The 25650-nt window shown below is 37.0% G+C and overlaps 1 protein-coding gene across 1 annotated transcript in view; it reads left to right on the top strand.

Annotated features, from left to right (window-relative positions):
- Positions 1–21995, top strand: part of NUDCD1 (NudC domain containing 1) — a 33007-nt gene extending 11012 nt beyond the window's left edge. The window contains exons 3-9 of the mRNA XM_010151717.1: positions 365–548; positions 4136–4321; positions 6871–7078; positions 10815–10959; positions 13120–13245; positions 18028–18187; positions 21584–21995. Coding sequence (XP_010150019.1) covers positions 365–548; positions 4136–4321; positions 6871–7078; positions 10815–10959; positions 13120–13245; positions 18028–18187; positions 21584–21876 — 1302 coding nt within the window. The 3' untranslated portion in view covers positions 21877–21995. The remainder of the gene's footprint in view (positions 1–364; positions 549–4135; positions 4322–6870; positions 7079–10814; positions 10960–13119; positions 13246–18027; positions 18188–21583) is intronic.
- The last annotated feature ends 3655 nt before the right edge of the window (positions 21996–25650 follow it).

Genomic DNA, 25650 nt, shown 5'->3' on the forward strand with positions numbered 1-25650 from the left:
CCCCCGAACAATATGCTGTGTTTATGGAGGCTGTTCTCTTCATCAGTTGTTGTGCCTCTATTTACTGTGGTAGTAAACAGCCGTAATGCAGACCGTTTTGTGGATTTTTGTGCTTTGTTTAATGGGCCCTTATAACGATTTTGTAATATAAACAATAACAATTGAAAGCATTTCAGAACACTGGCTTGATAGCCAAGGAAGGAGGAACCAGAAATGTATGACATTCACGGATTCATCTTGGCAGAGAGATTTGTGGGAAGCAAACTTTGATTTGACATTCACTGAAGCCTTTCACTGCTTTCTGAGAAAGAGCAGGAATTCCAGTTTTAACTGACTGACTTTTTACCACAATTTTGTCTTCTAGATTGTGTTTAATGAAGAACTTGGAAGTCCATTTATTATAACACACAGTGTTTCATTTGTAAAATCTGATGTGCATTCTGTAGCTGTGCTGCTGCTTAGGGTAGAAAAAGATGAACTGGACACAAAAGGCAGTGGATTTCATATTACCTTGGAGTGGGTTACAATTGGAGCAATAAGCAAAGAGGGTAAGTGTTTTACATTTATATTGCTGGTGAGTAATGTGATTTTAAAAAAAAAATCATGCTTTTATTCTTTGTCTTAGAAGTTGATTGTTCCTTAGGTTTTGAAGTTTCTTTTTCCCAGAAATTCAGCTTGTATTTTATGTAGGTAATTTTTTCTTACATTTTGAGATTAAGTTATGAGTTGCAGACCCAAATCCTGACGAACATTTGGAAGAGAAGAAGTAGTAAAGTTTTATACATGTGTGCTTAAGGTAATTAGAAAACAAGATGGAACTTTACTTTGCCATTATGAAATGCAATTACTGTCTAGCTTGACCTTGTAAAATTAAGGTTATACAGAACCATTTCTAATTAATGTGTGCTGTACTTTTTTGCAGATGGGTTTTTGTTTGGTTATGTTTTGGGTTTTTTTTTGGTTTTTTTTAGCCTTCAATTAACAGTTTTATGGGATTTGAATTAGTATAAGAACTGGAGCATAAAAAGGAAATACTGCGTATTCTAGGTTTTCCTACAGTAGAAGATTATGAAGCTTGTTCATTTTAGACCAACACATTAAAAATGTATTAGTGTATTAATTACTAATAAATGTGTTATCCTAATAAAGTTTGGCAGAGAGTAATTTATCAGTTCAATATGACCATATATACTTTGGTTAAATATCCTGATTTCCATAAAGGATACAAGGCCCCATGCTTCCGCATCTGATTTAAAGATATGTGGATAGAATTAGCTTACGTTTTTGGGAAGACTGTGATACGGCCTTATTCATCTTCTTCCAAAAACTACAATTTGGTACAAACAGAAACAAGATTTTTAACTACTTAAACTAAAGCAGTTGCTTGCATACTGCAGTGTTGCTATCCATATGTCCCTCAGTCTCCTATATATATCGTATGGATAGGGTAGGATAGAATGGAAGAGAACAGAATAGACTCGACTATTTCAGTTGGACGGGACCTACAATGATTGTGTAGTCCAACTGCCTGACCAATTCAAGGCTGAATAAAAGTTAAAGCATGTTGTTAAGGGCATTGTACAAATGCCTCTTAAGCACTGACAGGCTTGGGGCATTGACCACCTCTCTGGGAAGCCTATTCCGGTGTTTGACCATCCTCTCGGTAAACAAAATGCTTCCTAGTGTATTTCTAAGCTAAGCTTTGAAACATTCTCACGTGTCTTGTCACTGGATACCAGGGAGAAGAAATCGGCACCTCCTTCTCTTCTTCCCCTTTTTGGGAAGCTGCAGAGAGCAATGAGGTTGCCCCTCAGCCTCCTTTTCTCCAAACCAGACAAACCTGAAGTCCTTAGCCGCTTCTCACAGGACATGTCTTCCAGCTTTGTCACCAGCTTTGCAGACCTGAGTGGCTTTATTCACGCTGTCTGCTGTTGAAACCTTGGTTGATGGAAATATTTCTGAGAGAGCTGAAAAGCCACCTGAGACTGGCTTATGCTTTTGTGGCCAGCTCAACAAGAGAAAGAAACATCTGAACATTACTGGTTGTATCTTGTACGAAAAATTAAATCAGTTATACTGCCAGTCTAGAACTTAAGACCATTGCTTAAAGGGAGAACTAACACAAATTTTTTATATTTTGTAACACTATGTATTCTCATAAAAAAATTCTTTTTTACAATGTGTTTTTTATAATTTAAGACATGTTCGTGGAATTAAACTTCTTCCATAAAAGTGGATTTAAAAATCTTTCAAAAAATTTTTCCCATTCTCCAGCATTTCCAAGGAATAGACAAAATTTTTGTCATTACAGTCAACAGAGATGTAAATAACAAGATTCAAAGCAAACTTTAATTATGAGAAGATAAATACATTTTCATTCCTTTTAAATAAATGCCTTGCAAATCAGAGTAGTGTATGAACCAGTCTTGAAGATAAAAGCCGTTTTGAGGCATTGCAGTGCTTCACATGCTCTTTCAGCAGTAGGCAATTGCAATGCTTAACTTATCTTGAAACTCTGTCTGTGGGTGCAGTTTTTCAAATCTCATTGTAGTAAAAATAGGTAGTAATCAGCAAGCCATTTTTCAGGTTACCAAAATCTATGCAAAATCAAAGCAAAGCCTTCAGACATAGTTATGCCTCTTGACACTGACTACTGTGAGAGTCCCTGCAATATGTGGTTGGCTAGACAAAGTGGTCACACAAGCATGGAAATAAATCTGAATGGAAGCAGTGATTAGGTGTGTTCACACCTTATTTGGTACTACAGAGGATTGTGACAGAAATAGACCTTTTCAAAGTGTGTTGTTTTCTTTAGTTAACTGATGTTTTAAGAATCCTCACTGTAAAAGCTTGACCTGAAGATTCACCATGCTGCTTTATTAGACTCAAAAATGTTACATGTTTAGCTTCTTCACAAGAGAAGTCATGTATAAAGTATAAACTTATCAAAAAAGTCATAGATATAAAAAAATATAGAAGTGTTGATGATTGAAAATACTCTACAAAAGGTTTGGTCACGCAATGACAAGTTGTGAGGCTGTAGAGCCTTTTAACAAGTGAGAAAATGCTGTAAGTGAGACATACAAATGAATTTTAGGTGTTTCAGTGCACAGTTAAATTCAGTCAGTTAAATAGCCACTCACTGGATGAGCTGTTAACTTCTCACTACAACGAAGACATTCTCTCCATGGTCGTGTATAGTAAGTTGAGGTAATTCGTTAATCTTGCCTGGCATCTTCTGATTGTATCGATCTCAACTCTAATTAGAAGTTGAATCTCTTCAATTAATACCCACTCAGCCCTGACTAAGATTTTTAGGAAAAAAGTGTGGGGAGTTTAATTGACACCAGTAAGTGTTTTTACTTAAGTGTTTTTTATAATTACATTATAGTCTGGTAATTACTCATCATTCCACTTTTTCCTTAGCAAACAAGATAACCCACTGAGAGGACCTATGTTATACCTGCCTTATCCATTATTATCTGTATTCTCCTGTAACTTCAATGTTTCTGTATGCTTAACATTAAGGTCAAACAGGTACACCTTTTGGACAATCTGTTACTATTCAGAAGTTGGTCAATTACGGAGGACTCTGTTGGCAGTGAGATTCTAATGAGAAATGTACAAACATTGTCCTAGAGCCTGTCACCTTACTTGTATTTTGAGTCACCAGTACACATGTGCTTGGGAGCACAGTAGGGATATGGGATGGTCCTTGACACCAATAGCTGATGTCTGGGACCTCCCTCATAAAGGGCAGTGTCCTGCAAAAGTTGAGGAAGGTGGGCATTTTCCATTATGAACAAAGTACTCCCACTGGCTATTTTGTTGCTGCTCACGTAGCTGAGAAAGTATTTGGAAAACTTGTTTGTACAGAGGATGTGAGTAGTTTTTTGACTTGCTGGGCTGGCTGTGATCAGCTAAGACATAGTAAGAAAAAAGGGCAATGTTACATTAATTTTAGGGTTTACATATTTAACAAACTCATTGGAAAACAGAAAAGACTTCTTTTCAAACTACGGTGCTGTGATTTAACTGTTAGGATTGCTTTGTATTTTTAAGTGTAATGAGATTCTCATATAATAGTCTTCTAGAAAAATATTACTGCTAAGATTTTATGTTTTTTATTTTGTAGGTGATCATAGATATGAAATATTTAAAAGGAGAGCTTTACAAGGAAAATCAGTCCCCCATTATGCAGCAATAGAGCCCAGTGGGGATGGCTTAACGATTGTTTCCTACAAACCATTCAGGTTTATGCGAGATGAAGATGACAAATTAGAAGAAAATGATGATGCAAAAGCAACAAATGAAAAGAAAGGTAAGACTTATCTGGCTGACTGTGACAGGCTGCTTTCTCTTTTGGCTTAGAAATCAGCTTGTCACTTTAACATCTGTTTGGAAACTCTAGCAGTAAATGTTAGTTTTAATATGTCTTCCAAATTACTACTTTTTTGCTTGTTTGTTTTAAGGACAGATTCACTTTTTTGTTTGGCTTCGTGCCAGGAAGTTGTATTGCCCATAAACCTACGTAAGAAGTCTTTTAGGATAGGAGACACCCAAAGAATTCTGTTGTCCTAAGGAAAAGGATGTATTTGCAAACAGAACTAGCCTAAGTATTTGACAGCAGTTGCATTGCTGAAGTAGCACCTGAATGTAGGCATCTGGCTGAAGTACTCCAGTTAAGAAGCCAGTCTTCCTAGGTGAGAGAGGGCAGTGTAGCATCCATTGATGCTGCCAAATAGTTGTTCTTTGGAAAGTTCTGTGATACATAATTTACTCCTGCCTTTAGAAATAAAGATAAAAGTAATAATAAAAATAACCCTTTTTTCTCTTAAAGAATGAGAATCCTGTAAAACATTATCTTTTCTCCAGTGGGAAAGCAGTTCAGAAAAAATAATAAACTTCAGTAAAAGGCATCCATACTTTTTTTTTTTCCTTGAGATTAAAATTAAGTATGGAAAAAAACCTATTAATAAAGTTTTTATCATGCATATTACAGAGCTCAGTGATATTTATGTTTATGTAGCTATATTGTACTATTTCAGGATTGATTTTTGCTTCTGAATACAAGACTGGTTAGTGAACCAATCCAAACTGAATTATACTAGCATACTCTCTGTCAGTGGTGTAAAAATCTGTTTGGGAACGAGTATGAAAAAAATCAATTTTCTGGAGTATATTAATGTTAACACACTGTAACTTTTAACATTCTACATACCATTGTATTAAGAACAGTCTTCATGTATAAATCCTGAAGCAAAGCAGTTCTGCAGTGCACTGAGCACCATAATGTGATGTGTATTGCTAGTTCAGTGCTCTCAGGGTTTTAAGAGGTTCTTGAGTTGTATGCTGGGTGTGATTAAAGAAACAGTGACGAGCGCTATGTAGCTCATTTCATGCATGTGTGTGCACATGTGGGGTTGCCAAAGCCCAGAAATCTGTCATGTGTGGAGTGCTGTTTGCAGTAATACCTTTAGAAAACTTTTCATGGCAGAAATATCTAATGGTAGAGAAGGTACGGAAGCCTGAACTCCTAGTTTAGGGGGAAGTCCAGTGCTTTTTAAAGAGAGAATTTGTCTTTTGATATACCTAATGTAGGCTATAATTTCAGTTGCTTGGTTATGTAAAATTGCAGACATAATAGATATTAGATAATGAAACAAGATGTTCTTGCAATAAAACTGATTTTAGAGGAGCTTACAACTAGATAAAGAAATACTAGGGCAGCTATGTTGGACATTGGTATTTTTGGGTTTTAATTTGTTCTTTCATAGTCTCCTTTGCACATTTCTGACATGAAGATGGTGAAGAGGCGAAGTCTAAGCTACTTTCTTGGTTTCAGTTTTCTTACAAATTAAGACTTCTAGTATCAGGTACAATCTCTGTCAAAGTTTAGAATTTTGAAGGCTGTCATGTCTCAGATACTAATAGTTTCTGGAAAGTATATTTGTAGTACCTGTGACTGATCCATTGCAAACAGGAAACCTGTGGGCAACAGTCCTTCCAGAGTCACAGTTGCTGACATGAAGCTTAGATAAACAAGATTTTGTATTGTGTTGTGACAACTTGAGAGATTCCAAAGGGTCTATCAACACTTTGTCTCTAAATAGCAAGGTCAGCATGTACAAGATTGCTCTTTAGACAATGAATGCATCTGTGTTTCTGTGACCAGCTGTGTACCGCCCAGTCATGCTGTCATAGCCTTCCTTTTGGATGTACATTTCTCTTAAAAGACCACTTCTTGTAGGAGTTTAATAATCAAGATAGATATCAGGCACATTCTAGACCCAGGAGCAAAAGTCAGCCATTACCTCTGGGCAGGCAGTTTTATTACATCTCCATCAGCTGAGGCAGATGAAGACTACTTGGTCTTTGAAAATCATTTTTGTTGAACACTCAGCGTAGCTTCTGGCAAAATAGGTAAGAAAAAAACCCGTTCACATCTCTGAATGGCCTGTCCTTCTGAGCATGCAGTAGCTTGTCAGTACCACTGCACCTGATGTCTCTTCAACCAAATTTTTCACCGTTAATGTGTCAGCGTATTTAAGTACGTTTTGATTATGAATTTTGGAATACTACAATAAATTTAGTGTAATAGTTAATTCCCATTCTATAACTCTATCAGAATATTTAAGGATAGACATGAATATAAATTGGTCTCCAGACGAGGGACATAAATGAAATTGATTACTAAAAAAATGTTTCTCCGTTTTATAATCAGAATATATTTAATGTAAATTGTTCAGAGTAAAAGTTAATTTCCATTCCCCAGACTTCTGTTCCATATCTCCTTGCACTGCATGCTGCAGAATCCAGGACAACATTTTTTTATCTAGTTTGTATTTTTCTGCATGTTTCCAATTGTAGACCCTCTCTATTACTGGCAGCAGACTGAAGATGATTTGACAATAACAGTTCACATTCCTCAAGACACCAGTAAGGATGACATAAAAGTACACTTTTCCCTTGATAACATATGTGTTACGCTGAAAGACCAGCCTCCTTTGATGGAAGGAAAACTTTATTCATCTGTGGATCATGAAAGCTGCACATGGATAATTAGAGAGAACAAAAGGTGTTGTATATGGTTTTTAGTTTTTCTATTGGTAGAAATTGATTTAAAAGTGTATACAGTATCTCTGACTTCTGGTCCCTCTGGGAATGGTCTCATTTAATGCTACACCCTGCTTCCTTCCTTATGAGAATCTACCTTCTCTGAAAATAGTTTACTGGCCTTTGCAGTGCTGTCTCACAGTACTGTTTCTTTAGCTCATTGTGAAAGTAATAATGGTTACTTGCATGTAAGATACATGACCAGCTACTTCCTACAACAATGTCAAACAGTCTTTCAAAAATAATACCTTCTTTTATTTCAGAGAATAGGCATTATGTATAATTGTCTGTACTGACAGCTATATCCCTGTCAGACAAAGAAATAGTTTCTGCTACTGAGCTGTGAAGCAGAGTTCTTTGCAACATTAAGCATACACTGATGCTCATAATGCCACTATTTTTTGCAACAAGCAGGTTTGGTTTAATGGTTGTTTAAAGAGTAATTTCCATATATGGTGTCACAGCTATACCCCTATCAGACAAAGAAATCGAGAGTTTCTGCTACTGAGCTGTGAAGCAGAGTTCTTTGCAACATTAAGCATACACTGATGCTCATAATGCCACTATTTTTTGAAACAAGCAGGTTTGGTTTAATGGTTGTTTAAAGAGTAATTTCCATGTATGGTGTCATCATTTAAAAAAAAAGAAAGAGTTGTCTGTGGAAGTAGTTATTTCCTTTAAAGAAGATAAAAATGACTTTTTCTCTCTGGGAAAGTTTTGCACCTACTCTGTGATAAAGGACATAAATTTAGCAAAATATAAATTTGCCTATATCTTTTATTCAAAACAACACCAAATCCAAAACATAGCATCACACCAGCCACTGGGAAGAAAAGTAACTCTATCCAGCCAAAGCCAGTACATGAGTGCAACAAAAATGCTTAAATCTGTTTACTAGATTCAAGGACGAAGAATTCATTTGGTTAAGAAAAACTCCTTCTTAAAGTTCCTAATGTATTAATGGCAACAATATACCACCTGAGAACATGGGACAGGAGTGAGGGGAATGCGTTAGTTGTGTCCATGTTCAAGGCATTTTGAAATGTCTTCTGTTCCCTGCTTGGCCTCGTTTTCTAGTCATTAACATCCAATGTAGTTTTACTTTGAAGCACTGTGGGTTCTGAAAAACATAAATACCAGGTAACAGTTTTGCATTTGCATAAAATAAGCTTACATATGAAAAATCTTTGGGTTCTTAATTTGTGATTTTGCTGTAGTTGGTGAGTTTCTTCTGAAGCAAACTTATCCCTTTGACCATGTCTGTTTCTTGGAAATACTGTTTTTGACTCTAGCAATTCAAGGTTTAAATTTCAATGGTATAACTTTGTTACAATCTTTCAGTCTGTCTTACCTTTGGTTCATAATCAGTGCCTCTTTGGTTTGGTGGTGGTGGTGGGTTTTTTTTTTTTCCTTCTCCTTTTTTCTGTAAATTTATTGCTGGGTTTACGTTTTAGTTATTCTGACTGCAATATATTGTAATAAGGGTAATCATATAATAGGAAAATTGCACTTTACTTTTGAGCTTTAGAGCAGGGCATGTGGTTTTATTGATCCCCTTCACTTTTCAGTATCTAATACCTATTTTATGAGAATGTATGCACTTCAATTTTCTGTCTCAGAGACCCAGTTCAAAAATTTATTTTTGCATATATGAAGCTTACTGATAGGGAAAAAAAACCCTGTTAGTTTTTGTGTAGTTGGATCTGTTCTTGGACGTTCATTAGGCATTTTTGGTCCACAGAGTTTCCTGCAGTTTCTCCTGCAGAGTTTCCAATTTAGTTTGCTTTGAGAGGTTTTGAGATGCACAAACTTTAATCCCATAAATCTGAACCAGCATGCAGGAAGTGGGGGGAATACAGTTTTATTTAAATGTCACAGCAATGTTCCCAACCATAACGTTATGGAAAATACGGCCATCTAAAGAGGGATTTTGAGAAGACCCAGTGAAAACTAGACTTTATATTAACCGTATTTATATTAACCGTAGCTTTCTGACACCATGAAGTCTGAGTTTCAAGTAGACAAAACAAACAAAAAAACCACCCCTCATTACAGTTTCAAATTACAGTTTTTAATTACATATGTTTTCACTGTCATTCCCCAGGGTGTAGAAATTAGGGAGCAGAATGAGATATTTGATAGTTTTGCACATTGCTTTGTGTGGAATACATGCAGTGGTAGTTATTCTTGCCATCGTAATAGTTTAGAATACAAAGTGGAAAAAGATACAGTAGAAATAATATTGACTTCTGGGTGCTTGGACAAGCTTGATGTCAGTATTTTTCATTACTGCATTGTTTGAACTTCTTTGTGAAGTGTATGCCTTGTGAGAATTGATTCTGTAGGACATTTCCAGTTAAAATTTTCCCTTATCAAAAATCTTGGCTTTTTCACAAAAGGTTAGCTCAGAAAGTTTCTCCAAAAGAATTAAATAAAGGGACTAATATTTGCATGTAGATTATACTCTTAACTATGTACTAAAATATGACTTTTCAGTTGTTGATTATTAGATATCATAGTGAAAAATAACTCAGCTGAGTAACTCAATTTTTATTACTCAGTCAAGTGTGCAATATTGTGTAAATCTCAGGCTTCTATTTTAATGGGAAATACTAACGTAATAAGTTGTTCTCAGTTCTTAATGTTAGTAGTGCAATTCCTACTTTAAATTAGTTTATTAAAAGTCTAAAACTTGCTCCAAATACCATCTGTAAAAGTATGCCATTCCTAATACCAATGTAATTGCTCCAGAATCTGATTCAGAGTTCACCACGTAGTTATTGATATGGTGCAGAAGTTAGGAACGTAGGTTTTCCTCTTCTGTCGGGTAAAAGACTGTAATTGTAAATCCTCTAAGTATATCTGAAAATGAATATAATAAATTAACTTTCATTTTATCGTTATATCCATGAGTTGGTCTAACGCAGTAATTAAATGGAATTGCTGTGTTGGTGCATCAGGCTAACGCAGTAATTAAATGGAATTGCTGTGTTGGTGCATCAGGCTAAGTCCTTTGTTTTCTATTTATTTAGTCAGTTAATGGTAATACCTGGTTCTCTTATGGGACAATGGCTTTAAACTGAAAGCAAGTAGATTTAGATTGGATATCAGGATGAAAATGTTCACGGAGAGGGTGGTGAAGCACAGGAACAGGTTGCCCAGAGAAGCTGTGGATGCCCCATCCCTGGAAGTGTTCAAGGCCAGGCTGGGTGGGGCTTTGAGCAACCTGGTCTAGTGGAAGGTGTCCCTGCCCATGGCAGGGGGGTTGGCACTAGATGGTATTTAAGGGCCCTTCTAACCCAACCAGTCTATAAAACAAACATCTGTAGTAAAATTTTGTCACTCTTTGAATAGATTTCTTTACAAGTGATCTCCTACAGTATTTGAAATATTTTAATGACTGCTTCAGGGTAAACTGCATTAACATTGAAAACTCTGAGGACTCTTACATGAATACATTCTCTTTGTTCTTAGGCTTTTAGAAATCACATGTCCTTGGTCTGTTTTTCTTCAGAATATTTTCTGTTAGAGTAGTTTATTTTATAAATTGAGTGCTAATGGTTTCTGTTATATCATTTTCATTGTTCATTCAGTTTGGAGAGAACTGCTTAAATCCACAGTCAGAGCTTTTTAACTGATCTGAAAAAAGGATACAGTGTTCTCACGTTACTACTCTTTGTCTTCAATTCACATTTTAGTTTGGAAATTTCTCTAATTAAGAAAAATGAGGGACCCTGGTGGCCAGAGCTGCTAATTGGTGACACAAGAGGGGAATTCATTATGGACTCTTCCCAATGCTCTGAAATAACGGACAACCTGATGCATCTTACCTCTGAAGTAATGGTAAGGAGTTGAAAGTAAAAGATTTCAAATTCTGTTACGTTTGCATGTTGTCTGTTCTTTATGTCCTGATTTGCACATTTGAACAGTAATACCTTCTTCATGGGGGACTGAATTTATCTTCACGATAGCACCAAAACAGAAGTCTGATTTGACATCAGAAATAAATTTTGTTCCCACCTTTTACAATGTGGCAGTTGGTTTTAAAGCAGTTGATTCAAGTACTTTTGAAGGATGTCTGTTTGTTGCTTATCAGCAGTTTAGCAACGCTTTTATACTGTCCTCCTAGGAATACTGTACTTGGTTTATATTGACTGTGAGTGTAAATGACTTTTCTAAAAGGAAAATCTGCGAAAGCATAAGCGTGACTCATGAACTTTCTGGCATTATTCTTATGAAGGGAGTCTACTAAAAATAAAATGTAATTTTTAACTGCTGTTTGTTTGATATTCCCCTTTTGGTTTAATCAGAAAATTGCATCTCATCTAGAAGTTGTGAAGTGTGACTGCCTATGGGTCTTGATATATTAGTTTTGGAGTGTTACTTATTTTAATAAGGCTGAAAAATATTATTAAAATAAATTCTGTTTGGTGCTTCAATCGATTTTCCTCCTCTCTCCTCCACTGTGGGCAAGATATTGTAGTACATCTTTTGACCATAGACTTACTTGGAACTTCGTATTTCTTTTCTTTTGTAACTCATACTGACCTTAAGGGATTTCTGTTCTTTTTTTTTTTTTTTTTTTTACAGCTTGTGTGTAATAATGGTCATGTAAACAAAATATTAAATCTTTTCTTAGGTAACTGTTCATTTAAATATATATTAAGGTGGAGTTCTTTTTGTTGTTTTTGTTTTTAAATACTGCAGCTTTAGCTACATATGTATAGTAAAGGCATGGATTCTTCTTGGTTACCATAACTGCTTATGATAATGATGTTCACCTAGAAGGTTTTTTTAAAAGCTAGATAAACAGTAAACCAGAGGCCATCAAGAATGCTTGTTAGAGGAGAGGTGAACCCCAAAGTCTGCCTTCTAAAGAGACAGATACCCTGCCTTAAGTCTTGTGCATTGGCCTGCAGTTTATGACACTTAATCTTCCTGGTTTCTGTCATTTGAAGATGTTTCTTTGTTATCTCTTCATGTTTGTTGTCTTTGAACTTAAATTGTCGTAGAAATTAAGAAAAAAACCCCAACCCTGTGCTGATCTCCTTCACTTTGTGGACTGAACCAAAATAAATGTTCTTAACAATCAACTGAAATGGATGAAGAAATGAACACAGGAACTCAAGAACTCCTTGTGTCAGATGAATTTAGTCTTAGTGCCCTCTCTAATCTTTCCTTACACATTCTGTTTGGCCTAAGCTTTCCACTTATATTAGATGTCAAGATGGTATCTTTTTTTGTGCAAGAAGCGACATTAATTCATACTTAATGAGGAAGTGTATGTTTTTGCCTTCTGTTAAATAAAGGACTCTTTCTGTTATCATGAAGCTAGTTCTCTAAATATATCACAAAGGTAGTGTAGCTTGGCTGATTTGAAAATTGTCCAAGGAAGGTGTCATTAACAGAAGTCAGCGGTTTCTGTATGCAGTAGCGTTATATCTTGCTCTCGAATTACTAGTAGAAGTGACCTTTTTTCCTTTCTTGTGGGATGTCAAAAAATACGTGTGCTTTTTTCTTGTTTTGAGTGCATTGAAAAATTTGCATAACATTATTAATTTTAAATAATTATTAGCAAAGCTAAAAGAAGGCATATATTTAGAGCTACTTACAAGATGAATTAATCTATTTTTTTAATAGCATTTCCAGTGACAATCTGAAAGAAGCTTACACTGGTGTAAATGTACTAAACCTGCATAGGTTTTCAGGATTCTATATTTTTGGTGCTTACAGAAAAGAATTTATTGTCCGTGTTTTAGTGGCTATGTACCTTTCATTAAACTGAAATGGATTTTGTTGTACCTAACACTCATGCTATCCTCCCCACCCCCCCCTTACCAATTTTGAATAAGTACATGATAGCTTAATCTTTAAGTATATAAGAATATGCAAATGATTCTTCCTGTTCTGTTGAACTTTTTTGTTATGAAAAGGGATTTATATCTCTCTATATATTCAGGAGTTTGGATTTTCAGTGTAGTTCATTGGCTTTTTGTATTTCAGAATCCAAACCCTGAAAAGGAAAACCCACCCTGTAACGCTCAAGAATTAGAAGAATGTGATGCTTTTCTTGAAGATGGCACAAGCTTGTGCAGATTTGATGGTGATACCTTGAAAATCACTCATGTGGTAAGTGCTGCAAATTATTACAGAAATACTTGTAAATGTTTTTTGATATGCAAGTTGAATTCTATTATCAGAACAAAAATCTGTGCAAACTCTTGAAACCACATGAATTTCTTCGATAATGTAAAATCACAGTAGCAACAGAAATATCAACCAATGTCACTGTAAATATCTTATGTAAAAACATGGCTCCTTTTTATCGTGATGTAAAAAAAAGATATACTTTCACAAGTGAGCAATTTGAAAAAGCGAAGTTAAGATAAAAATGTTATTTTCCTTTAGCAGTAAAGATATATATATGTCTGTCAGTGTGTGTGTGTGTATGTATGTATATACATATATACATGCATCTGTGCTGCTAAAGAAGAAAACATTAATTTTAAAGGCTCTCATACTCCACCAAGAAAGTTGGCTGGTTTGTGGATACAGTGATAGGTAACAATTTTGACAGAAGTTAAATTTGTAATTGGTAGGAAGACATTTTATAGCAACTCTGTTCTTGTGGATTTTAGCTGTTAAGCATGGTCAGAAAACAAGAGACAGCAGACATAAGCAGAAACAACAGGTTCAAACTGGATGGAAGGAAAAACTTCTACACCATGATTGTAGCATGGATCAGATTGTCTTGTAAGGTTCTGCAGCCTCTGTCCTTGAGGCTTCCAAGACCAGACTGGCTCAAGTTCTGAATAATTTAGCCTAAACTACTGCTACTTGCCGCGAAGGATAAGAAGTTTGTTCTCCAGAGACATTTCACATACCAGGGCAGACATGATACCATGGAGTCAAGGAAGGCAGACCTGATGTACACTGCTTTCTAGCAGGCAGCAGGGCATTGTGGCGCAAGTTTGAACCCCAGGGTGTTTGTAAAGAGCTATTAAAACTGTGTGTGGCATGAAAGTAATCCAAAGGCTAATATGTTCAAAACATTGTGCTTAAAGGACAATTACTGTGTGTAGGAAATTTTCACACATGTATAACCTGCTCTAGCTGGCACTGCTTTGAGCGGAGAGAGTTGAACTAGAATATTCCCTGGAGTCCCCTCCAACCTCAGCTGTGGGATCTTGTGGTTTTGCGCCTTATTGGAGGACATAGGAACACGAGTATTTCAGTAGATTTTTCACCATACAGGAATGTATTTTCACTTTGATTTAGTAGTTCTTTCAAATTGTTTGGGGTTTTTTCTTAATTTTTTAGGGGCCTGTTACTTCTTAAGTGTGGTGTATACAGTTGTATATGACTCTTTGCTCTTAAGTGGGAGAGAACTTTGAAACATGCGTCCAGAATCTTAGAGAATTTTAAATGATTAAATACTTATATAGGAACATTTCCCACTTTGAGTTATAATTTAAGGATTTAAAACACTGATGTAATGATACCTGTTCTGTAGAGACACTTGATTCTACTTTTCTTGACATTTTCTAGTGCATTTCAATGGCAATGATCCAGCTGAAATAAATAGGTTTGACAATCTTTGTCAAATTTATTGCTATACTGGCCTATTCTTGTGTGGCAAAATTACATTTGCCTCCTCTAGCTCAGATGCAGTCACTGTTTCACCTAGTGAGAAACATTTGCTTTATTAATACCAGTTCTTTAAGATAGGTTAATGGTGGCCTAAACTCCGGTGTGTTGTCTTTCCAAGCCATCAGAAACTAAAGATGCATGATGGCCAACATTTTTTGCTGTGAAGGGGAGGAGCTTTGTCCAGTGAATCATGAGCTGCCTAAAAACACTACCTTGTTTTTGGAACCGTGTGCAGTAGCATTTACAACATAAAGTTTGCCTTCTGTGTTATGTAGATCAATATGTATAGTACCATATCCTTGAGTTCTGGATTATGCATCCTGTTAAAGCCAGTTGCAGGCTCACGTACGACAAAATGCGCAGGAATTAATTGTTGAAAGAATGCTGAAAGATGCCTGAAGTACAGAGCGGTGCTGTGTGTGTGCAGTAGGGGAACCCTGGCATCCCAGTGCCTAGCAAAACTGGGATGTCTTAAGGGAAGAGGCCTTGATTGTTGTGTTACAAAAGAAGAGAGTATTCCCAGTGAATTGTGGAGTAAGGAGAAAATAGGAATTTGACTCCGCAAACCTAGGTCTTTGAATAGCTAATTGCAGTAGGTAATTTCAGAGAGCATCTGATACAGGACTGTATCCCATGGGAGGGATCCCACACTGGAGCAGGTGAACAGTGTAAGGAGGAAGGAGCACCAGAGAAGAAGTGTTATGGACTGACACCAACCCCATCCCTACATCTCCCTACACCACTCTGGTAGTGGAGGAGGAGGAGGAATCAGGAATGAGGGAGTGAAATTGAGCCAGGGAAGGTTTTTTAAAAAATCTTTGTATTTGTTTCTCATCATCCTACTTTATGTTAATTTGTAATAAATTCAATTAATTTTCCCGAAGTAAAGTCTATTTTTCCCTTGATGGTAGAATTGAGTGATCTCCCTGTCTTTATCTTGACCCACGAGCCCCTTCATGTTATTCTCTTCCCCTGCCCTGTTGAGGAGGGGGAGAGTGAGAGAGCAGCTGGGTGGGTGTCTGGCAGCCACCCGAAGTCAGGCCCGCCACAGAAACTCTGTACACAGTTTTAAAGGCAATAGCTGTTTGGCCTGTAAGCACAGCTCAGGTTTAGTCACAGACTATGCACCTCATCCTCAATAAAACAGGTGGGGATTATGGGAGGAAAGAGCTTGAAAACGGGAAGAGGTGACATCTACAAGGAGTTCTGGGGAAGAGAAGCTTGGGGAAATGTAACTCCAGTCTGTAGAAAAGCAAACTTCATTTCCTTCTGGTGCTCCAGAATCAACTTTCTTTTCTTCTCTGGGAGATTCGGGAATGAAGTAGAAGGAGTAACCATGACTTTTGGGGAGGTTAGCTGTCCAGCACCAAAACAGGTCACATTGATGAAAAACATCTGAAGAGGCTGGACCTTCTAGCGCGTTCTTCTGGTGAAATCATACTGTAACTGCCTGTCCATGACCCTGTGGAGTGCCATCACAACCAGTGTGTCCCTGCACAATCCCCACTATTGACTTCTTCCCAGGAGTAAGAAGCAGGTGCCACTGCGAGCATGCCGTGGGGCGGATCTTGAGCTGAATGTATGAGAAGTCTCAACTTGTTCCCTTTCTCAAGCTCTTTCCCCTTCATTCTGCCTGTTTTTCCTGTGCTCTCTAGGGGTCTGTTCCACTCTGTCGGTGTCATCTGCCTGACCTCTGCTGGCCTCCTACCTTTCTCAGATGCTAAGAAGTTTGCGGGACTGGGACTTAATACCTCCTGTTTTGCTGAGCACATTGCACCAATGTAACACCTGCCTCCTGTTTTCTGCTTTGTTCTCCTTAAGGCACTTTATTAGTGGAGCTCTTGGCATTGTCTTTATTAGTGTTTCTTTGCCTCTTGGTTGCTTAGAAAATTAGTAACTCTCATTTCATGATTGCATCTGGCCCTAATGGAGACTGAGGATTATTTCACCTCTTTTGTACTTTTAACACGATGAAGAATTTGTACGCCTGTTGAATGGCAAAGTTATAGAGGGCTGTTTTGAAGTTAAGCCATTAGATTTGAACTTCATCAGCTGAAATAATTATATTAGTTCTACCATAGACTTCATTACTTCGAGTAAACAAATTACTGGGTGTTGATAGCTGTTGTTTCAGTCCACTGGTTCTTATGTTAAGATTAAATTAAGGTCTTCAAGATAAGAGACCCCATCCTGTGACATTTGTACAATGACAGCATAAAAGGCTTGCAGTTTGTAGTTATTGCCACAATACATGTAATAAAAAGTGCTGTGACAACTGCTTGAGAATGAATGATTAGTCAACAGATGTCAGCATCTGATGTCCTCATTGAAGAGTAATGTACTGTACCATGTATTAGGGTGTAATCCTGCATGTTACTGTTGCAGTCATAGCCTCTGGATGTGAAAAATGGTGCAAATGTATTTGTTCATCTGGTAACATGAACGGTGTAGATCAGCTCAGAGTACAGACAGGAATTCCTGAGTGTTCTTTCTTGATAGACCTCAAGGGAACAGATTGTTCTTTCCTCTTTGAGCATTTGCTAGTCGTAGTGCTACATTAAAAGTGTTGCTAGTAACTTCCTTTAAAAAGGCTCTATATAGAAAACTCAAAATATGTGTTGTTTTATTGTTTTTTCATACTATTGTTGATTCAGGTAGCTGGATGTGCCTGTCTTTCTTACGTAATTGCTCATTTCTGAAGAATAGAAGTGGTTATTGAATGCTTTTGGTGATCTAGAGATTTGATGAAGAATGTGCTAATTTGAAATTTAATAATTGTGTGATTGTGAGTGAATAAAAACTGTTCGCACTTCATAATTTTAGTATTCTAACGAATCCTTTTTCCAGTGCTTACCAACTTTTACTCCAGAGGGACCATATATCCTTCCCAGTTGGCACTGCAGCAAACCAGACGTGATTGATTACTTAGAGAGAATTGTTTCCTAACATCAGATCAATAGGTTAGGATCCTCTATCCTGGAAACTGTTTCTACACAAAACACATTTGCATTTGCTTGTGTAGTGGACATAATATTTCCCTGAATATTATCCCAAGAAACTTAATTACATCTGCTTCAAAGGTATTAGCTATCTGCAGTGTACTGACATGTTGATCAGTGGGATGCAGCATAATGTATTCAAATATTTTGTCAGCTAACAATCATGAAGCTGCTGATCATCTTAACTTTGGCAGTATGTGTGACAGAATCTGCTGTTCATGCTTTGGATCAATATTTTGTATTTCTTTTTTTTTGTTTTCAGATTAATCTTGGAAGCAACCAGTATCTCTTCTCAGTTGTTGTGGATCCCAAGGAAATGCCATGCTTCTGCCTGAGGCACGATGTTGATGCTCTTCTCTGGCAGCCCCGCTCTGACCAACCAGGGAACATGTGGGAACACATTGCAACTTTTAATGCTCTAGGTAGGAAGTTAATTTCCATGTCACATTCCTCTGTCTCAGACTTTTCTACCTGAATAATATGGCTTCTGTTGATATTTCACTTAATGAAATTTGAATTGAAAGGTTCTATAATTCTGTTGATAACAGCAGGGTAGCTTAATTTTAGAAGTATGTGAACGTAAGAAATAAAATGTTTATGCCTTGAGGAAAATAAGCCTTTTCAGACCATATGCAGGATGCAGGCACAGTAACTACTGAGTAAAAAAGAGAGTTCTTTGTGTAAGGGAACTTGAGTTAAAGACTTAAAAGCACAATCACCACCTGAACACTCACACAGAAATCACCACGGAAACAGCTGCAGTTCATTGGTGACATGTCTAGGTGTATATATATGTTTATGGTAGGATGTTTTAATAAGTGACCTTTAAATTTTTCCTATCTTCTTGTTCCAGGTGATAAATCTGAATAATTGCGCGTGATTGTTCACTGTTTCCTCTGTTGTAAGAGTTAGGAGCATCAAATGATGCTGATACATAATACATTTGAAGGAATCTAAAAGAAATACTTCACACATGCACTTAAGCTATGGAACCTTCTGCTGCAAAACTTTGTAGACATGCAAAGTTTTTATGAATTTGGGGGGGAAAAGAAGGAAAGTACTTGTGACAGGCAGTAATCAATCAAGAGTGTAACTGTGTCACCTCTGGCTCAAGAAACCCTTAACTCTTCTGAAATTACAGACTGCCAGAAAAGTAGAAAATGTGATTGTGAAGAATCATGAGTTATTGCAGTATTCTTGCAATCAGAACTTAGAATTGGTTTTTTTTGTTTTTTTTTTTTACTCACTGTTGGAAGCAGAAGCCTAAAGCTCAGAAACAGCAAGTACTTTGAAAAATATGGATGCAAGAGTAAGAATTGCCATGTCAGATCAAATAGGGTGGTCCACACAGCCCAGTATTGTACCTATCAAGTAAGAAACAAATAAATATGTTTTCATGAAAATTGATCTGAGCCAGAATTCACTTCTGCTATTACAACTATAGTCTTCATGTTCTCCAACTGTTCTCTAGAACCATTCCTTCAATAATGCCACGAGTGTGACGATTTATTCCCAAATAAACAATAAACAAATAACAAAAAATACATTTGTTTGCCCACACCACTCTCAGTCTGGGTCCAAAATGAAGGAGAAATTACCTGTTTTATAGAGCTCACATAGGTTGCCATAACACGTAATTGGGTTTGTTCTGAGTTTTTGCAATTTTTTTAGTTTTGTAATATGAATGATTTTGAATAGTCTCTTATTTTAACTTAAGATCAAATTAAGCTGTAAGCATCTTGACAAATCATCTAATAAGAGAGATTAATTTCACAGTTTGTTCTTTGTTTACTCATTTCAAATTTGATTATGCTTCGAAAAAAGTGGGTGGTAAAGATTAAGTTGATTTTTTCCAATTACTGTTAGTTTCAAGTTTCTGTGCTGACTTTGTAGTCCTGTCTTAAAAATGTGTTTCTACTGGTTTGGAAATAACAGCAAGGAAATGATGATATCTTTGAGCTCTTTGTACCTAATATGATAAAAGCCAACATTATTACTCTATTTCTTTCTGCTTATTATACTGTCATCTTATAGTATTATATTGAAGTTTACAGTTCTGTACTAAGCAAGTTCACCTTTTAAGTGCCAGGGGTGGTGTAAGTTATCAGCTTGTTTATCTACAACCAAATTAGAAGTATTTTGCAAGAGCTAGTAGTAAAAAGTAGTATTTGCTGATTAAAAGGACAGTTTTCTAAAACCTACAGTATTCATTGTATTGAATACAGCAGTGGTAGTAGCCTTATTTCCTTCTTCCTCTGCTTGAACTTTGGGGATTACTTTTTAAGAAGCTATACAAAGATGATGATGGAAAAATTAATCTTTTTCAGTTCAACTCTTTGACTGTAATATAAGGAAGGAACCAAAGGGAAATTGAAGAGACCAAGTTTTTGGTTCTATATATTTGTCCTACCAACTTTCTGTTGAAAAAAAGCAGTTGGTCTTGAATAGACCTTTGTCTGCCAATGTTTAATGGTGTGATCTTGCCCATTCAGTTTACTGAAGAAGCTGATATCTTTCATTAACTGCTCTTTAGTCTTGGTATATAAATCCCCTGCTCCGAACAGGGTTGTATCTATAAACTAAAAAAATAGAGAACAATGACTTCCTTTTAGATTAATTTGGAAAAAAAAAAAAGTCTATGATTTTATTTCTGAGAAATCCCATTTAAATACAAATCACCTGGCTCAAAAGCTGCTTTTACCTGCAAGCCTATACTTAAAAGCCTTACTGCTTTTATTGTTAGTGTCAGTGTTTAAATATATGGATTAAATTAATGAACTTGGACAAACTTGGAAAATGTTTTCTGGCTGTCCTAATATTTCTCAGTACTGCAGTCATATCAACTTGTAGTCTAGCTATATATTTACTAATTGTTTCGTGGTGAAAACTGTCATGCTGGATTTGAACAGAGATCATGTTTTGAGGATAGTAGCAAGCATTTGTAAATTTAGAAGTCTTAGAGTTATAATTTAAAAAACCCAGCACGTTATGATCTGCTGTGAAGAAAACTAACTCTATCTCAGCCAGCCCCAGTACAAGTACTGTGACCCTATGGTAATGAGGAAATAGGGACAGCCAAAACAGGTAAGTGCTAGCATGCATGCTGGTCTCAGAGGCACTTTCAGGGATAACCATTGCAGTGTTCAATGCAAGGGAAGCAAGTAACCTTCCAGAAAGACGGTAGATCGCTTTGCAAAGGTTGTGTCTCAAGTCTCTTTACAAAAGTGTGAAAGGAAATCAGTCTGAAATAAGTCCTGATAAGGTTTTGTAATGGGAGAGGAAAAGGAAGATTTTTCCTTCTCAGTGAATATTAGCAAAGATGACAGTGTGTTGGAAAGTAACTCACATTTTTTTCATTCAGTTTTAAATAGGAGGAAAGATTTAAGTGTCTGTTTGTGGTTAGGTAGGCTCAGAAATCTTAAATTGTAAATGTAATTACAAACAGGGAGATGAGGGAACAGAAGTGAGTTATTCTGCTTAGACTACAAATACTGGGCCAAGATTTGTATCCATGCCTTATGGTCCTGCTGAGAAAATGGAACACCTTGTGATGCGCAGAGGGGCTGGATGTAGGAATAGCTATACATACATATGCATCAAGAACACCAGTTAGGAAGATATACAGAGTTATTGTATATTGGTATTAAATTGGTTAATGCATACCTCCAAAACCTGCTGGTTTATTTAATAAAAATGTGTTTATGTTTCTGTGTTGATAATTGCATATTACTTTTTAAGCTAAGCTTGATGTTGTCTTAGCCAGTTAAAGTGCTATTAAAACCAATACATTACTTATCCCTTCTTTCTGGGCTGTGCAGGTTATGTCCAAGCATCAAAGCAAGACAGGAAGTTCATGGCTTGCGCTCCAGATTACTCCTACGCTGCGCTTTGTGAGTGCTTGCGACGAGTTTTCATCTACCGTCAGCCGACTCCTCTGTCCACGGTTCTCTACAACAGGAAGGAAGGAAGACAAGTAGGACAGGTTGCTAAGCAGCTAGTAGCAACCCTGGAAGCCAGTGATCCTATCTTAGGCTTTCAAGCGACGAGTGAGAGATTATTTGTTCTCACAACAAAAACCTTGTTTTTAATAAAGGTGAACCCTGGAAATTAATTATACAGTACAGTCTGCTGTAGTCCATGTTAACAATTTGTTGAAGAGCTGGGTGGGTAAATGGATTGAAGTTCAGTACAATATGCTGAGGTTCAAAAGGACATATTTTATAGCAGAATCAAAATTTTTCATTAGAATTTGTCTGTGAGATAGTGAGAAAGTTTTTCAACTTTGCTGTCACTGTAAGCTTTTTCAGAGCTATGGGAAAATATCTTCTGCACTAACAGCTTTCTCAAAGCATCTGTCAGAGGCTGCTGTTGCATGGGGGGATAGGTTTATGCATTGTTTTTTCCAAATGACTCTGTTTGCCATGCTCCCAGTTTTGTAAATTCACTTCTGGTTTTAAATGCCACTGTTCGCCTACGAAAGAAGTAGTCAGGTAAAGAAAATAAATCCTTGAGTTACCAGCATATGATGTGCAGAGTGAAGAAGTGTGTATCACGCACACACACACAAAAAACCCTACCAAAAAACCAGCAAAAAAAAAAAAATCTCACCAAAACAAATACTATTGACCAAAAAAAAATTAATATTTCAATATTCAGTAGTATTGAGTGAAAGGTGAATGGAATGAATGGAGTAATGCATTTCTTATAAAGGTAATTAATTCAAGTGGAATAATTTTGTTATAAGCAGATTTTAGATTATTGATTTGGGGCTTGTGCTTGCAGTGAAATCTGCTCTCCTTTTAAGAGACATTAGAATAGCTGTTGGTAGCTTTTCTCTGAAGCCAAGTAAGGGTCAATGTATAGCTGGTGATCACATAGTGAATGGTATTAGTTAGGGTCTGCTTATGCTGTCAGTTCATTTGACATTGTACTTCATCTCGAGTGACTAATTCACAGTTAGGAAATGGCTAACAGAAAAAGTACCTGTATTGTACCCTCAGGTAGGAAACTGGGAAGTCCTGCTCCTGCCTCAGCGCTGCGAGTGCCGCGTTACGAGTGCATCATCCTGTCTGCGATGCGCGAGTCCACGCGTGGTGCGTTTGCAGCGTGCGAGTGCGCAGGCTGTGAGGGTGCTTCAGTTTGACCAACTGGCACGTTAATTGTCCTGAATGGTTGTATCTGGAGATTTTTGTTTCTTATCTTAAACTGACATTGTCAAGACAGGTCCACCCTGGGTTGGGTTTTTTTCATAGCTTGCTTACAAAGGCATAGCAGAAAATGCTGAATATGTCATGTACTGGCCGGAAAGCTCCTGTGATCTGTGTACCAAAGTACTGAGATAGACACAAATTACTGGGACAGCACAAATACAAGTGGCCTAACAGTTTGCATTTCTTCAGTATTATTTCAGACCTGCATAAGAATCTATTGAGAGAACAGTAAGTTCCTTTTTTATGGACTGTTTCTTAGTTGTGATTGTTTTGACTCTCATGTAAATTTTCCAGGCTTGTGTTGGTGAAATGATTAAAAACAATACAGTGAGAATTTAAGAGGGAGAAAAGCAATTGTGGTTTGCGAAAACTCTCCAAATGCACGAGCTTTTCAAGGAACCTGATCTTCCTCCTCCTTATAGCGATGTCATATTGTATATCTGATGTTGAAAAGCTGTTCCTTCCTCTTACCTGGGTCGTGTAAAACAGACTCTATTTGTAAACCTTCCTTTCTCATTCTGTTTTTTCCGAACTCTCTTGAAAGTGCTTTTTAAAAAGGCTCAGTGAATGTATTGCTGTTTCATGACTGTTGCATCTAAGTTTTCAGTGCTGGGCAGTAATCAAACAAGGTGGTAGCATTCATGCAGGGGTCCTCTAGAAAAGAGGGTATATAGTTGATTACTTGGCAGCATAAGGTGCTTTGAGATTTATATGAATGTTACTTAGTAAGCTGAGATTTAATCGTTGGGAACACAGAATTGAGGACACATCGTGGTATTTGGGGAATGGAGTGAAGGATTCACAGGCTTTTGTCACCTCAGGTCTATTGCAGGGAGCTTCAGTAGAGGTGAGGATTTCAGCTGTTCTCTGTCAGGTTCTACTTGCTGTGGGTTAGATACCTGGAAGCTTCTCCTGTCCCCTGCAGCAGAGGAAACAAGTGAAATGGTTACCTCCTCAGAGGCTGCGTTACAGCATGGGATGACCAACACTCGCTGCCCAAATGTGTGTCTGTTTTAAGGAAGTTCATTTGCTCCGGGGAACAGCTGAACTTGGGAAGAGGCTCATCCCTTTTTCCATGTTACTCATCTATTTGCAGTCATGATGTTCTTAAAATGGATGTCAGTCTCTCTTTTACTTTGCTTTCTATGAGAGTTAAGAGCACTGTATTATTTAGAAGATGTGTTGCCTTGAGGAACCTTGCATGCTTGCACAGCAAGCTACTGTAATTAAGTGGCCGCGAGCCATGGAGAGACACTTTCTACCAGCATTTCCATTTTTGTCTTCACCTAATTTTCAGACTTAGTTGTTTAGCGTATCAGTGTAGACTTATACAAAGTATAGAATGTGGGTATTTCAAAGAGGTGTTTTTCTGATCACCATACTTGAATTTGTCTCGGATTTTATTTCTTGAAATCTTAGATTTTTAAGACAAAGTACATCCTGAGAGGTCCCAATCACAATCTGTTTAATTTCAGAGGAAATATTTGGCTATTGCAGACCTGCATTATTTATTTCTAATACTCCCTTTCAGTGTTTTCCTTGGCTGCGTATTTGGAATGGACCATGTAGTCTTTTACAAGTTTAAATAAATGGAAAAATTGATAAATTTATTAATAAAGGGTTTTTGAAATTATTTTAAAGCATTTATGTTAATTTCAAATGTGCATCCTTCCTATGCTACTGAAACAAATTAGCAAAATAGAAATAAGAATTGCTGTAAAATAAGAAATTCTGTAAAATAAGAAGCCTTCTCTTGGGGCAAAGTGCTGGTGGGTGACTGTGCTGCAAGCTCTCAGTGTTGCATTATACCCGAACGTAAGAGGCCAGGTATTGAGCAGATGCCTCAAATTGGAAGAAATGACTCAGGAGTAATCAGCATTTATTTTTATCAAAACAAGTGAGGTTTAGTGGGAAAAGAAATAAGATCCACTGAATACTAATTCAGTCACTTCATCACTGAAATTGCTGCTGATTGGCCTTTAATGATTTTTCTCTTTGAAGCTGTTCATTCTTCCTGTTCTGTGTGTCCCCTCTAATAAATATACAGCGCTTTATGGTAATTTAAGGTTGAACAATTTATTGGAATTTCCTGGATAACTGAATGAAACTTGCGCATGGGGTGTCTAAAATATGGGCAGGAGGTACAAGATGGATAAGTCTAGTTGTAAAGAGACCAGGAACACTGGCTCTAGATTTGATCAAGAGCTGATGACCATTTAAACAGGAATAAATGCTTATGCTGTGAAGACATTTTCGTGAGTTGCAATGTCATTCTAAAATGAGAAAACCATGGGAATCTGTACAGAATAAGCTTGCTTAGACACACAGGTTATCTTTTAAAATCTCCTAGAAATACATGTAGTACTCCATTCAAAGCAGTTGGATTGGTCAGAGGGAGAACATGCGCGTGATCAAGACTTCCTCGGTTCCCATTTTATATGGCTTTGGCAAGGGTAAGTCATCGGCAAAACTACCTGGATGCCAGTACGCTCAGTGTTACTCCTCTTGTGCTCTTTCTTGCCTGATGTAGCTCCAGGTGCTCGCCTCTGAAAAATTCCCAAGTATAGTAGATAAGAAGTTATTTAAATAAAAGAGTGTTGGCTGCTGTTAGCAGTACAGGTCTGAACCTCTCTGGATTCAATGCGGCATCTGATAAAATCATAGAATCACAGAAT

Source organism: Eurypyga helias, unplaced genomic scaffold (assembly GCF_000690775.1).
Source record: "Eurypyga helias isolate BGI_N326 unplaced genomic scaffold, ASM69077v1 scaffold4125, whole genome shotgun sequence".
Lineage (NCBI taxonomy): Eukaryota > Metazoa > Chordata > Aves > Eurypygiformes > Eurypygidae > Eurypyga > Eurypyga helias.